Source organism: Lepidochelys kempii, chromosome 2, assembly GCF_965140285.1.
Source record: "Lepidochelys kempii isolate rLepKem1 chromosome 2, rLepKem1.hap1, whole genome shotgun sequence".
Classification (NCBI taxonomy): domain Eukaryota; kingdom Metazoa; phylum Chordata; order Testudines; family Cheloniidae; genus Lepidochelys; species Lepidochelys kempii.
In genome coordinates, this window is record NC_136381.1 from 207,195,085 (window position 1) to 207,210,928 (window position 15,844).

The 15,844-nt window shown below is 41.7% G+C and overlaps 1 protein-coding gene across 3 annotated transcripts in view; it reads left to right on the forward strand.

Moving 5' to 3' along the window:
* JAZF1 (JAZF zinc finger 1) overlaps positions 1–15,844 on the forward strand; it is a 285,557-nt gene that overhangs the window by 262,962 nt on the left and 6,751 nt on the right. For all 3 annotated transcript variants that reach the window (XM_073333623.2, XM_073333625.2, XM_073333624.2), the window contains exon 4: positions 4,701–4,870. In XM_073333623.2, the coding sequence (XP_073189724.1) occupies positions 4,701–4,870 (170 nt within the window). The remainder of the gene's footprint in view (positions 1–4,700; positions 4,871–15,844) is intronic.

The window sequence follows — 15,844 nt, forward strand, 5'->3', positions numbered from 1 at the left end:
TGACTACCTTTAAGTTTCAATAATATTATTGTCTTTTTGTATAACACCTTGATCAAACGATGTACTTTTCTGTCAACATTTCCCCTCCCTCCTCCAAGTATTTAGGGCACCTAATTTTGGGAAATGCACACATGTTTTTTTCTATCTAGATTTTTGAAGTCTATTCCTAATATTTTGGTTTGGGGTACTGATTTCTGGAATGACTGATCAGCCTTCCCATCTAAGCAGTAGGAGAAATGATATGCCCACTAACATGTGTGTTCCACTAACAATTTTGCTAGAGCCCTTTTAAGGGCAGCATGTCCTAATGGAACATTCAGTTTTCTGTGTGCAAGGCAACATTCTAGCCCAGAAGGGCTAACTAATCTCTGAGCCCTTTTATATGTCTGAATCAGACAAGTGTAACAACCTGTGGTCTGACTGAGGGCAAATATTTATGTGCTGATTCTCCCCACTCACCCCCCATTATATATGTATATATTATTGTAAAATACCAGCAGAGATCAAAATCTATATCTCGATCAAAATACACTGTTGTGTACATCCCCTTCAGCCCACTGCTGGATGCTGCCAAACTGCCCAAAAGGAGCAATCAGGAGCCATTGGATCAAATTGTATTTGGTGCACCTGAGGCGGTAATGGAGTGCAATGGAATCCTGGCCGGTGCACAAAGCTGGGATTCTTAAGACTCAAACTGCTTCATCTAAGGCCTGTTTATTGTGGCAAGGCCAACATATATGTTTAAAAAAACCTGATTCGTTTTCACACAATTGGCAAAGCTGACAAGGCACAGCTTGGGCTGCTGCTCTTAGGTGCTGACAAGTGAGGAAATTAAATTCAGAGGGGGGAACGGTTAAAATACTGGCTACATGGATGTTATTTTTCTAAGGCAACTGAAACAACATTAATTATTTAAAGGATACATTTTTATTGCTAGAAATATTTTCATACATTTTATTTAGACCAGAATCTGATTAAATAGATTGTTTTTAATGAATAATTCAATTCCATAGGATTAGCATCACAATGAACCCTGAGGCTCCAACTCAGAGTAAAATAATAGTTCGGTAAAATATTTCATATGGATCGCAACACGCTTGAATTATTATATTTACCTGCCAGTTCATATGTGGAATAGTACTTCTAACTTTCAAACTCCCTAGAGTTAAGACTTGGTTTAAAACAGAATTTCCTTCTTTAACGGGTACCAGTCTAGTGGATGTGGAGAAGCAGTAAACATGATATATCTTGACTTTAGTATGGCCTTTGATACAGTCCTACATAACATCCTCACAAGGAAATTGGGGAACTAGATGAAATTACTGTAAACTGGGTGCACAACTAGTTGAAGAACCATTCTCAGGGGGTAGTTATAAATGGTTCACTGTCGGACTGGGAGGACGTGTCAAGTGGGCCCAGCAGTCTGTCCTGTGGCTCGTACTATTCAATATATGCATTAACAACTGGGATGATGGAATAAAGAAAACACTTGTAAAATTTGAGGATGACACTAACCTGGGAGGGGCTGTAAGCTCTTTGGAGGACAGAATTAGAATTCAAAATGACTTGATAAATTGGAGAATTGGTCTGAAATCAGTAAGATGAGATTCAGTAAAGAAGAAATGCAGAGTACTGCACGTAGGAAGGAAAAAATCAAATGAATAGATACAAAATGGGGAATAATTGGGCTAGGCAATGGTGCTGAAGAAAAGGATCTGGGGATTATAGCGGATCACAAATTGAATATGAGCCAACAATTTGATGCTGTTGCAAAAAAGGCATGTCCCATTCTGGGATGTATTAAGAGGTCTATCGTATGTAAGACCTGGGAGGTAATTGTTCCACTCTACTTAGCACTGGATTATTGTGTTCAGTTTTAGCCTTGTTTGTGGCAAGGGAGATTTAAGTTGGTATTAAGAAAAACTTCCAACTGTAAGGATAGTTAAGTACTGGCACAGGTTACCCAGGGAGGTTGTGGAATCCCCTTCCCTGGAGGTTTTTAAAACCAGGATAGGCAAACAGTTGTCAAGGATGGTCTGGGTATACTTACTCTTGCCTCAGTGTGGGGGAATGGACAAGGTGACCTCGAAGTCCCTACTTGCCCTACATTTCTGTGATTTCTATGGGAGGTGGGAGACCTGTTTTCAAATCTCTGCTCTGCCTGATTTCAAGAGGGGACTTGAACCCAGGTCTCAGGCAGGTGCTCCAATCACTGGGTTATTGGCTGTAGTGGGGAAGAGGCTCTGTTTGTTTGTGAGAAAGGGCTGACTTGAGTTAGGTGCCTTACTCCTGGAGAGGGCTCTCAGCTACGACTCTTGGCGGAGGGAGACACCTCCCTGTGGCCCATCAGTCTGGCACCTAAGGCCCAGATCAGTGGGATTAGGTGCCTAAGTACCTTTAAGGAGCTGGTCTCTACACCCCACCCTTCCCTTTCCTTTGTATTTCACTGCTGGTTGGCTTAGAGGGCTCCTCGCTCAGCTTGCTCGGTTCTGAGAATTCCTTTCTTAGGCACCTCACTCTCTCAATTTAATGTATGTGGAGCCTGGGTGCCTAATTCAGGGCTGTGAATTCCACTAGTAGCAGGCACCTAGGAACTGGGAGTTGCAGTGCCATAGGTGAATCTAGCCCAGGGTACCTTCCACATAGAATCAACAGCAATAGTGATATTCCAAGTGGACTTCAGGGAGTCTCTAGAACTTTTTCCTTTTGGGGGTTGAAGCTCTGTTTACAGTAGATTTTTTCTTTTTCCCCCTTAAGATTTTATTCATTTACTTTGATTGAGGAAGTTGGCAGGAGTTTAGTGGTTGAAGGGGTGTCGGTGTCAGAGTTCTTACATACTGTATAATCCTAAAAGCACATTCATTTATGTATTGTAGGTTTATCTGATACATTTGTTTGAAAAACCAAGATGAGCTAAAAAGCTTGAAAGGAGTATCTTGAGGAATTTTTTCCATCAAGATGTAATCAATGGCAGGAAATCATAGAAGTGGTTTTGCCTAAATATTTGTATTAGTTAATTAAACTATAAGAACCCTTAACCTCATTTTAGGTTATCTGTTCCTATGGTTCAAAAATATTTTAAGAGGTCAATAATGCTCACTTCGACTTTCAATCAATCTGTGTGGGATAAATCTCAGTCAATAAGGGTGAGTTTTCCGGATGTTATGCACAACATGGGGAGGGTGTCTGTCTGTCTGTCTCTCTCTCTCTCTCTATTTATATATATATATAGTGTGTGTGTATGCGCTAATAGTGGGAAACAACAATCCATCTCCCCTCATCTGCCCTCCACCCAGTAAGAATGAAAACCATAGGGAAAAAAGTAGTACAACCTGACATATGTGACCTAATGTAAAATATCTGGTTATTCCTCCACATCATAAGCACTTTACAGCTACCAGCTGACATACATATTTACTCATGAGTAAAGAGTAACTGATTATGAAACTGAGGGCCGGGAAAGTGAGAGATCAAGAAGGGATAGATAATTTAATAGAATACAGGGCATATTTAATTTCACATGTAATAAAAAGTGAAGACTCCGTTACATGCTGAAACGTGGGTTTTCTTTGTGAAGTTTGTTTCCTTGCAGCTTCTTGAGAATCTGATTGATCAGGCGTCCATCTGCATTGTTGCCACAGAATAAAAAGCTGCTTACAGACACGTATGCAAAGTGCATAATGAGGGAAGCAAGTCAAACAGTTGTATAAAACTCATAAGGCTCAGTCTGGAACTGCTGAAATGATTCCAACAGTTGGAGCTAAATCATCCTCTCTTGCCAGGGCAGGGACAAAAGCAAGAGCAAAGGGGAGTTGCCATTTCCCACAGCACCTCGTGCAAGCTACACACTCCCTATAAGACTCTCCAGAAAAAGTTTCCTCCTCCTCTCTCTCTCTGGATATATTTGCTGCTTTTATCAGCTGGGACTCTCCTTTTTTTATTGTACTTATCATTATTGGTGAAATTCTGCCTTTCCACTTTCCCTTGTTTTGCATTTAACTACTTCTTCAGACTTTTTTCTTGAGTTATTACAATTAAAAAAAATTAAAAACCTCAGTACCAGGTGCTCAAATGACTGCTGTAGCATATCTGGAACAGAATGTGGTCAAGGCAGCCATTTATCCCTAAACCTGAGGGAATGAATTTCACAACTATAATTGCTACACTATAATTCTTATTAATGTTGTGCTATAATTCCATTTAATTCCAAAGGGCTAGTAAATGCATTAGGACTTGTCAACGTATTATTTTACACTGTTTATGATCTGTCAAATTATGCTCTTCAGTATTGTATCATGTAAAGGAAAAGCCCTAAAAAAAAAAAAAAAAAGCTTTAGGTTAGAGAAAATTATCTATGTTTTCTAGGTCGCGTTTGGAACAGAGAGGGCTCTTTTGTTAGAAAAGTAGTGAAATTGAGTTCGTAATCAATCCCTGTTGAACCTTTAATGCCACTGTGGTTGATTGTTTATGAAAATATATTAATATCAGCTATCTTATAGCTACTTAAGAAAGGTACTGTGGCTATTTTTATGAAGTAGTAGCTATAGCCAGGACATTTTATGTGATTAAAAGTACCTGTCTTCCTGCATTATAAATAAGAAGGGTGTAGGTGAGTTATAAGGGACTGGGGATAATGAAATAAAAATGAATTGTGTTGCAATGATTTCACTTTATTCTTGTGAAATACCCTGGTTTCTTAGGTAGCGAATATGACGAGGAAGAAGTAGACTATGAAGAATCAGACAGTGACGAGTCCTGGACCACAGAAAGCGCCATCAGCTCGGAAGCTATCCTCAGTTCAATGTGTATGAATGGAGGGGATGAGAAGCCTTTTGCCTGTCCTGTTCCTGGATGTAAAAAAAGATATAAGGTGAGTTATAGCAGAGACTTGGTTTATTTCTGTTTCACTGCAGTAGGGGAGAGAGTCTGGGAAAGCAGGTCACATCTTTCTGTTTTATTAGACCTTTCGCTTTTATTTTTACGAGACTTCAACAGATTCTCATATAGCTGCACAGTGTTCTTTTCGGACTGATTTTCCTCTCAAACATTTTCAAGTCATATATAGCATATGTTGCATCTGTATCTACTGATCAAGAGAGATTGTTAAAAGGAACAATTAAAGCAACTGGGTCACACATTATAATTAGCAAGCCTTATTCCAAGAAATTATCTCCTGAAATGGGAAGATGATGCCAACATTCATCTGTTACATGGAATCACGCACATTACATATAGAACTTGTCCATACCAACGCTGGAATGGGTCCTCTTTATATAACCATTACAGATTTTGTGCTATCCTGTACTGAAAGTATGCCAGTGATACCTCTGCTAATACAGATGATGTGCAAAACGTACCATTTAATTTTAAAAAGCCAAAGGCCACCTCAGGGAAGACTGAGCAGTAACCTCATAGAAAACATTTGAAAACATTTGTATAGGGTAGATTCTGACCCTGATCCTGAAAACGGATCTGTATGAGCAGAATTTTGTACTGGTGCAGAATCCCTCTGACTTCTCATGGGCATGACAATCTGTATGGATTTGATTGCAGGATGGGGGACTTCTATTTGAATACCATATATTCTGGGAAAACTTGTCTTTCTTTTTTTGTTCATTTGTTTTATCGTATGAGGGACCTTTGCATAAAAGTCTGTTAACCAGCTTCTACTTATGTTCTCCTTGCGACATCACCATTGTCTAGCATGTATATCTCTCTGATATTACAGGCAAAGCAATATTATTTCACATGAATTAGAGCAGGAGCAAATGGATTCTTACAGAACAGATTCATTTATTATGCAAAGGTCCCTAAGCAATAAAAATGTGGGAATATGTGACTGGATTTTCTCTATATATTAAATGTTTTTCAAAGTTCTCCATGAAGCATTAGAGAACGTTTTAAAATCCAGCAGGCTCAAAGGACCCCAACCTACAGTGTATACACCAGCAAAACTGCCACCAACGATAAGGCTTTTTTAACAACTGCATAGTAAAGTCCTAAAATGGAATACAAAACTGAAAAATGAAAGAGAGAAATGCAGGAAGACTAGTAACATTTGAAGGTGTATAAATCCTGACAATAGCAAATACAAAGTGCAGTACTTGAAAATGTGTGCCTTTCATTGATTCTGCAGCTATTCTGAATCACTTCCAGCCCCTTTAACTCAGTAATGCTTGTCACAAAATGTATGTGCATATACGTGGAGATCAGTCACAAGTGGAAATATTGTGCAAAAGAGTGTGTACACTTTCTATAGCAATGTGTTAGTCCTGTATGTGGAGATTAGTTTGAATTGTGAATTACATAATAATTGTTCTACTCTTCAGGAAAATCTCAGCATAAACTCTTGGGATGGTGTGGGAGGGAAGATATTTTGGGGATATCTGGATTTGGGGATTTGGAAATGTCAATGAGCAGATGTGGTCACATTATGCAAGATTGTCACATTTTCTTTATGGCAGAAGGTGTGTAAAGGGAAGGGTGTAGAATAAAAGGTAAATGCTTAGCTCAGGAAGCAAGCAAGCCATGGCAATTGTTAGGAGTTACTTTCCCAAGAGGGCATCTGTGCATTGCAGAAAACATTTATTTAGTGGAAAAAGCTAGAAGAAGAACCCTGTAATTTGCTATATCCTGTCTGTTCTCTGTTTGACTGCCAGCTCCTCTGTCTTTTTACTGCCAAATAAGCAAGCTGTTCCTGCCTGCTTCTGCTATCTCTCTGCCTTCATCTCAAATGCATGAGGACTGTCTACAGGATGTCTTATGCACCATTAATGGTAGAACAGTCAGACAGGGAACAAATTAATGACCCATAGAGAGACTGACAAACCGAGAAAGCAGCAGATAAAAAGTACCATAGTTTTGGGAAAATACTTATCCCTGTTAAGTCCAGATAGGTAAGGACATTTCCTTTAGCTCTCTCACTTCCAGTTAGTTGCTTCTGTTTCCTCATTTCTCCTCTTTGTATAATTTATTTTCTGTGTTTTATCTTTGTTTCCTCTTCCCTTTGTTTTGTGTCAACTGTAGGTCATGTTTCCTCTTGATCTTCCCTCTGTTTAACCCCCACTCAGAAGAAATATTTGATGAGTTTAGGTAGGAGTCCTGATATCAAAGAATCATGCACTGGAACTTCCTGCTGGGTGCTGGGTAATAACACTGATGGCTGTAAAACAGGACCATGGCTATAAACAGGAATATTGATGCACACATACAATAGTTATCAGATCCACCTGACATCTGAAAAGGTCTAAGTTACTTTTGGGTGGGGGAGGGGAGACAAATGAACACAGCTTCCTTTTGTCCAGCATTTAGATGATGTGTTTTTATAGGATGATGCTGATTTATTATTATTTGTATTGTGAGAGTGCCTGGAGGCCCCAGTCAGAGTCAGGGCTCCATTCTGCCTGGCATGGTACAACAGTAAAAGACTGGTTCTGCACCAAAGAGTAATTAAGGTAATTAAGCAGTGTAATTAAGACAGGATTCAGCAGTGAGCGTGAAAATATTCTGACGGAATGGGGGAGGTAGGATGATGGAAACTGTAATAAGAATATGTTTTTACATGGGCCAGATAAATATCAAAAGTCCCTATTGGCCATCTGCTTAGCTGTTATCTGGTGACAGTTTCCCATAGGCATCACAGTAGAAGTGAGTCATAAACATTTAATTGCTGTTTTTCAGTCTTATTTTTTTTAAAGATATCAAATTGTCTACCAATAAATAACAATAATATTGTTACTCTAGCCTCTATTTACTATAATCTGCCTTAGATTTTTCTTCTATTACAATGGTCAAATTTTTCTAAAATATGACTCTAAGCTTCCTGAAAGTTTCCAAGTCTATATTTGGAGGGATTTTCAAAAGCACCTAAGTAACTCATTAGTGAGAGGTAGGTGAGATAATATCTTTTCTTGGAGAAAATTCTGTTGGTAAAAGAGAGAAATGTTTGAGTAGCTCATTGACTTCTAGATGCTCTAGAGCATTCCTATGTAATTGTATTTATGTATTATTTATATTATACATATTTTAAACTTTTAATTTGATCTTTAGCAATGGTCTAAGTGGGTTCTCTTGAATCAAAGATACGTGTGATATGTTTGAGCTTTGTTTCTCCAAAGCTAAACATTAGGCTCCTAAATTCACATTTAGGTGTATATTGAAGACAGTGAGATTTGTGTTTCTAAAGCACTTCTGAAAATCCCACCCTTGTGGAGCCAAAGAATGGATTTAAGAGCATAACATTAAACTCTTACTTTGATAATGTTGGCCAATATCAATAATGTGTTGTCTAGCAAAGCTGTGGACAAGAAAATCTGAAACATATCTGAAGGATCTTTAATGCCAAGGAACCTATTTAGACAACTGCTAAAGATCAAATTAAAAGTTTCAAATATATGTAATAGAAATAATACATGAATACATTTTATATATCTATCTATAGATAGATATAAAATCATGTATTGTATATAAAATACATTATATATACATTATATATATTATTTTTATATCTGTGTATAGAGTATCTATCACACATTCTCTGGTCTATGGTAAACACACCGTAAAAATAGGAGAGTATTTTAAGTGCCCACAAAACTTACAGATAAGGTTGTTCAAGTACATTTCCTATGAACACAGTCACTAAAAATCCAGGAAGTCAGCAGTTAGGGCATTATATGCATCCAGACCAAACTCAGTTCACGTATCTCACCATTCCAATATTACAACCGATACAGAATTTTCATTAACACAACAAATTCCCTTTCACTTCCAACATCTAGCCACCCACAATGCACACATCCAGTTCCTCTGCACAAGGCACAGTTCAACTCCAAGCTCATAGTTTTTCATGTACAAATAACACATTATTGAGTTTGTCCAGTGTTCATATGTTTAGAGAGAGTATATCATCCCAGAAAGAGAACTGGATGTAGATTTACAGATCTGTGAATGCATCTGCTTTACTGTGATGGCTGACTGGAAAGTTTGGGAGTTAAGGTTGGTCTAAATGTGAAAATTGCCTTAACTGATGATTTCTAAGGTTTTTAGTGACTGTATTGCTAGGAAATGCACATGAGCAACTTCAGCTACATTTTTTTTAAGGCAGCAGTTACCTGGTTTTTTAGAACGTGTAGAAGTTCAGGGTATGATTGGGCAGAGGCATGGGGAAGCAGCGGGCAGCCAAGATCAGTAGGCGAGAGAATATGTAGTGATGGCTATAAGCATGGGGAAAACAAGACTTGCAGGGACTGCCGGTTGTGAATGGGGGCTTGGAAAGACTGCGGGCAGCAGTGGCTGGTGGGCTATGTGAGGTATTGAGTGGAGATGGTGTAGTGTGCAGCACAAGTTTGCAGATAGGGATATAGTTAGAGGGTTGTTGGGTAGGGGGAAACTGGAGAACATCAAATATTCGGCAATCAAAAGTGCAGGGGAGGCTGTAGTAGCAGGAGAGGGGAGGATATCGGCTGTGTTGAATGGATGGCATTGGAGTTCACAGAGACAGGTTGGGGAACTGAGAGCCTACGAAGAGGTGGGGTTAGCAGGGAGTTTTGGGCAGGACAGTCCACTCCATAATAGGCAGGATGTCTCTTATGCTGGCAGGATCTGTAATTAATTTGTTTCAGATCTTTCCCAGCTAAGAAATCCTTCCCCTGAGTGGGCAGAGTTTCTCTGTGCTTCACCCACTGGGCTTTCCCGGCTCATGTTGTGGAGATCCCCCTATTGCAAAGAAACCCATCTCTCTAAGGAACATTATTTCCTTGAGCCTTGCCTATAAAAGGGGATGGGAAGGGCTCAGTGAGCCTGATGGGCCTGGGCTCCCTGAGGCTGGGAAGCCCAGTGGTCTTTCTCTTGAAAATGCTGGCAAAAGCCCAAATGGATTGGAAGGGATGGTGACCCCCTTCCACCACCCTCAAAGAATGCAAAGATACCAGCCTCCCCAGAAGAGGATGGAGGAATGGCTGATGGGCCTCCTCTCTCATTCCCCCACCCCCCTCCCTAAAGCCTCCTAAGGGTGAGCCTTGGGAGAGCCAAGACAGAGACATAAGTGGGAGTTGATGTAAGGGCAAAGGGGCATGGGAGAGGCTGGGCAGGCATGAGATAATAAGCAGTGAGTGGGGTAAGGGGTGGCATGGAGAAGGAACAAGTCCGGTGCAGTAGATGGAAGAGTGAGAGGAGGAAGCAGGTCTGTGGCTCATGGAGTTTGTGAGAGGAAGTGAGCTGGAGTGGATGAGGATTATGCAACAGAAGCAAGCTGAGTACCTGGGAGAAAGAGCCTTGTCCATGAGACAGTTTTCTTGCCCTCCTCCACTAAAGATGGCACCTAAAAGCAACTACGTTTGTCTGGTCAGGAGCAAGCACCTCGTGCATTAATAACCTCATTGTGTGTAAGGTAAACACCACAGACTGTGCAAAAATTAAAGTGAGTGTCCAAGCACTAAACAGAATAAAAGGAAACCCCAAAACAGCTACATTAATGTCCCTGTCTCATGTCCCTGTACATGATCCCAAACTTTAATGCTTTAGCTAGTGGTGGAATCCTAGGACATACGGTCCTACCAGACCAAAAACACTGTAGCCACACAAACCCACCAATACCATTACTAGAACTATTTGGTATCTCCTCGTGTTCTGGTCCCAGTTTCATTGTTCTTTCGTCTAGTTTCATTTCCATAGTCTTTCTATGCTGCAGCCTTCTTCCTCAACCATGTGAGTGTGTCTCATCATTAATCTAAGAATCTAGAGCAATAAAAGTGACAGATGGGTCTGGCAGTGTTGTTCTCTATACCTCAACAAATTTAACCTAAGACACACAACAAGGTGTTTACATTAAACCATTGGAAAAACTTAGGAAGAGTTGATGTGAAGTTCCAACAAGAGTTTTCTTTCAGTGCTTTTATGGAGAGATGTAGATCAAGTTTCATGTTGCGTTGGTTTCTCATAGCCTGAACATTTTCCTATTTTTCAAACCCTTCTCTAACCCAATTCATCTTAAAACACAGGCCAAGATGGAATTTCCTAGCACTTTCTGCCTGGAAAAAGGCTGTACTGTCTTTTTCATCCATCGAGGTGTGTGCCTGTGATTTCTGCACATGAGGTGTTCCAGAATAACCCATTAAAGAATCCAATAACAAAGTTTCAAGTAAACCCAAAGTGAAACTTTTGCCATAAATGATCATGTTATTGCCATGCAAACTGAGGGTATTTATGTTCTGTAGCTTTTATTGCACAGATGCCACCATTAACTGTTCATTTTACTTCTAGTATAATTGTCAAATAACTATCTCTTGATTTGAAGTTACAAAAAAGGGAAAACTTCTTGCACATTACTCTGGCCAGACTTTTCTAAAGTTTCTGAGGATAAACTTAGGTTGTGTTGGGTCATTCCTCCTTACCCCTTCCCCCATCTCCCTCCCCCCACACACTTTGAGCACTGTAGCTGAAGATTAGCATTTCAGCCCCGAGACTTTGTTTTAAAGCTCCATCACATTTTCAAGCACAAATAGTTCATAGGCTTCATTTTATACTGAGTTGGAGACAGTTGCTTTCGCAAAACAAAAAAATACATAGCTGAAGAGGCACAGTTCTGTGTGAAATGGATCAGGAGAAACTTTCCATGTAGCGTAAGGTGAGATGGGGCATTGTAACGCAGTCTCCTCTACAGCCCACTTACCTTTTTTTTTTTTTTTTGCGCGCCTTAATGCAGGCTCCACTGATCATTGATTCTCTAGTAAACGCTGAAAGTTTTGTAATGTTTGTACTGATATGAATTGCTTGAAATTGTGTCAGGGAAGATCAGCACAGGATTGGGGACAAAGATTTGTCACTCAGGAGCATAGACTACAACATATCCCAGTCCAGAATAGATACATCATTGATTGTTTGGAATCAGACTTTAGAAGGACACGTGCTGAAGGAGGTATTACCTTACCTGCATTTCCTGGCTTTCTGAGGTTTTTTTTTTTTTTTTTTTTTGTTATTTCCTTCTTCTGAGGTTTCAGTTTTTGGCTACCAACATTCATGTTCTGTAAGAGTACAAAGGAACCATAACTCTTTAGTGAATTGTCCAGGGGCAGCTGCAGTGTGAAGGTCATAATCAGAGGGTTTGATTTTCTGAACTTCCACACAGCATGAGCTCTGTGTAGGCATAGTTCAGATCCCCGTCTTAACAAAACCCTTCTTATAACTATTAGAAGGCAGTGTTCAGCATAGTAAAAATTCCTGAATCTAAGCCTGGCTGACTATGGCCTTACGTTCCGGGTAGTAATTAGTGCATATTACTATAGAGTTCTCAACCTCTTAGTCTAGTAAACATAGTAAGTGGAGCCAATCAAACCTACAAGCTTCAGAAAGGAGTTGAGTTCCAGGGCTGCGAACTTGTCATAGTAATTGCTCTTTGAATGTCCATAAACCTTTCCTCTGGAAGAACAAGAAAAACACCGTCCACTGGACAGTTCACAGCTGCTATAATGAAAGTCAATCTCAGACTCTCCTAGTTTATCCAAAGGCCCAAACCCTTGAAGAGGAAGCAGATAATATATTTGGGGCTTGTCTACGTGGCTCAGTAAAGTACATTAGAGGAGTGTGATTTATAGAGTGCTCTGACTGCCCTATGGAGACTCTGCGGGTATAATGTAAAAGGCACCTACTTCTACATTAACACGAACTAGCTATCTTTCAGTTAGTGGCAGCAGGGTCCACATGGGGCATTTAGTGCACTTTACAAGTCACACACCTCTAACGAACTTTCCTATGCCATGTAAACAAGCCTTGAAGGAAAGAGTACGCCTCAGTGAGATGAGTCCTTAACTAGTCATCCAACCCACTGAAGGCAGAAATATAAAATGTCACAGCTTAGATCAGTGGTTCCCAAACTTGTCCCGTCGCTTGTGCAGGGAAAGCCCCTGGTGGGCCGGACGGTTTGTTTACCTGCCGCGTCCGCAGGTTCAGCCAATTGCAGCTCCCAGTGGCCACGGTTGGCTGCTCCAGGCCAATGGGAGCTGCTGGAAATGGCAGCCAGTACGTCCCTCGGCCTGCGCCGCTTCCAGCAGCTCCCATTGGCCTGGAGCAGCCAACCGTGGCCACTGAGAGCTGCAATCGGCCGAACCTGCGGACGCGGCAGGTAAACAAACCGGCCCGGCCCGCCAGGGGCTTTCCCTGCACAAGCGGCGGAACAAGTTTGGGAACCACTGGCTTAGATAGACCACCACGGCTGGTCTCAGAATCTGCAAGAAGAATGTAAGATGTTACCACGTAACGAAAGCAACAGAGGCTTTCAACCAGTCTTAGTACAAGGCTCTTGAGCTGCCAGCTTCTTGATCCTGCAAGTGAAACTAAAAGATACTTAAGGAGGATTTTCTCAGGCAAAGCTGACATCATCTTCCCTTAAAGGCAAACTATGCAGGAACTGTGATGGTAGCAATTCTAAACATAGTAGTTTTTCTCTAAGACAGCTAGAGAACTGTGGTTTCAGTGGTAAATATCCTCAAACATGGTTATTTATTTTCAAGTGTGTTTGGAGGATATAGAAATGGGTAGGTTTGTGAAATCATGTGAAAGTCCAACCTAAAGGTGACTGTTTTCTGTGTACTTAATTCTCTAGGTACTATACATGTAAGGCAGTGGTTCTGTTTACAATTGTGGGCGGCATATGCAGCTTTCTATGTGTTATGTGGGCCGAATCTACACAAAAAAGACACACACACACACCCCTGTATGGTCCTGAGAACATCACATGGGCTGCAGTTGTGCGGATTGGGCCATGGGTTGAGAACCACTGATGTAAGGCTATCAAACTTTGTGGCTGCCTCATGAAAAAAATTAATAATCTTAAATAGGGCAAATGGTGATAGCTGCTTTGATCACTTTGAAGGAGTGTAGCTGAATACTACTGTGCTTGCTCTTTGTATCTCTGCTCTTTTTTGCTTGAATACGTTCCTTAAAACTTGTCTATAGATAGGTAGAGCATGGATGGCTAGTGCAACGTAGACTTACAGCCAGCTCATTGCACGCTAACAGTCCATCTGGAACCTACTGCCACACTAAAAGTTTCCCTGTGTTTTGACCCACCCTGCTTTGAAATGGTAGATGAAAGTGCACCACAGAATTTTTCATGCGTGGCAGCAGGGCCCACACAGATAGGTGGTAGGCTACAAGCTAGCGTGAGGTAGATTTGCACCACAGCTTGCCATGAACTGCTGGTAAGACAAATCCTAAGTTAACTTCCTGGTGTTTTTCCAATAGCTTTGAATGAACTACTGGAAAATCCCTGTCAAAGTGTCAGGAAGTAAAGAACATCTATTTTCCTTCTAATGAGGGTCCCTATATGTATTCCAAACGCACGTGCGCCATGCGCTGGAAGTTTTCAGAGGTAGTCTGTTGACCTGTATGCATGTTGTATGTTGCCTTGTGCTCCAGGCAATGTTGTAAGAGGCCATGCGGGGCGACACTTCCCCAGTTCCCTCATAGCGCTGTGTGGTTGGAGTCAGAATCTTCTCTTCTACGTGCTTGTAATCTCTACGAGAATGACTGTCCATTGTATTTAGTTAGCTAGTTTGTTTTTTCTTCTTAGTTGTGTACATAGACTGTAGTTAGTGTAGTTACTTGCTCCGCTCGGGGGCCGCCCCGACTTTGTCAGGGGACTATGCCCTGCATTCTAGTATTGAAGAACTGTGCCTCATTCCCTCAATTCTTTCTCTATGAGAGATGAGCACTGCCGTTGCTTATACTACCTACGAGAAGCGCATCTTGCCGCACATTGCGACATCTGTAAGTCCTTTCCCCTGCAGACCCATGAGCACTTTTCCCCCTAAGCTGTGAGCATGTACAAGCACACACAGATCCTGAACCCCGCACACACAAAAATTTGCACAGAAGCACAATTTGCACAGAAGAATTTTTTTGCACACACAGCCTGTCAAAAATTTGCACAGAAGAAATTTTTTGTGCACATGGCCTGTCAAAAATTTGCACAGAAGAAATTTTTTGCACACACAGCCTGTCAAAAATTTGCACAGAAGAAATTTTTTGTGCACATGGCCTGTCAAAAATTAGAGGGAACATTGTCCATGAGGCTCATCTCCTGCGACTCAGGAAGTTCCTCATGGAGGAAGCTCTCCAGCCTCTTGTGGAGTCCGATCCTGGACTGGCAGAACCAGCGGTGCACTGGTGGTGAGCATCCTACCTACCCCCCTGCCCACATCCGACAGCACACGACAAGGCCAAGTAGGAGAGTTGCAAGTACTCTCATGCCCATCGCATTGGTAAGTCCCCATTACCAACTGTGCCAGGTTGGGCGAGATGTTGTATATGGACTGCTCCTGCCACCTCCTAAGTTTCCCCATGCACTAGCCGTACCACAAGACAGCCCTCCATGCTGTGCATCTCCATCGCAACATGAGTCCCCATGCTCTGCACCACATACACACCCTTGCTTCAGCAGTCAGCGGGACATGCCATGGACACCCAGACGAGCCGAACACTTGCTCCCCACGGTGCACTTTGACCTGCCATATCCCCCTCTTGCCGCTGCTTTCGGCTTCGCAGCCCCCCATACCAACAGATGCACTGCTCTTCCTGGGCTGGAGACCACACCCCATGATTGCAGGACCGCCTTCATTGACAGCTGCCACCATCCGAGATCTCTTTGGACTCCAAAGGCTTTTCAGCGAAGGAATCATCATTCTCCCCAGTCCCCAGGCATAGCTTGGACTCCTGGGCATGGCCATCACACCAGGCAAGGTATGCTCCAACCCCGCTGCATTGGTATGTGTACTCTTGGGGCCTGCAGTATCCCCAGGACTAGACCCCATGGGCACACTGGCCAACATGGGATGCTTACCACAACCCA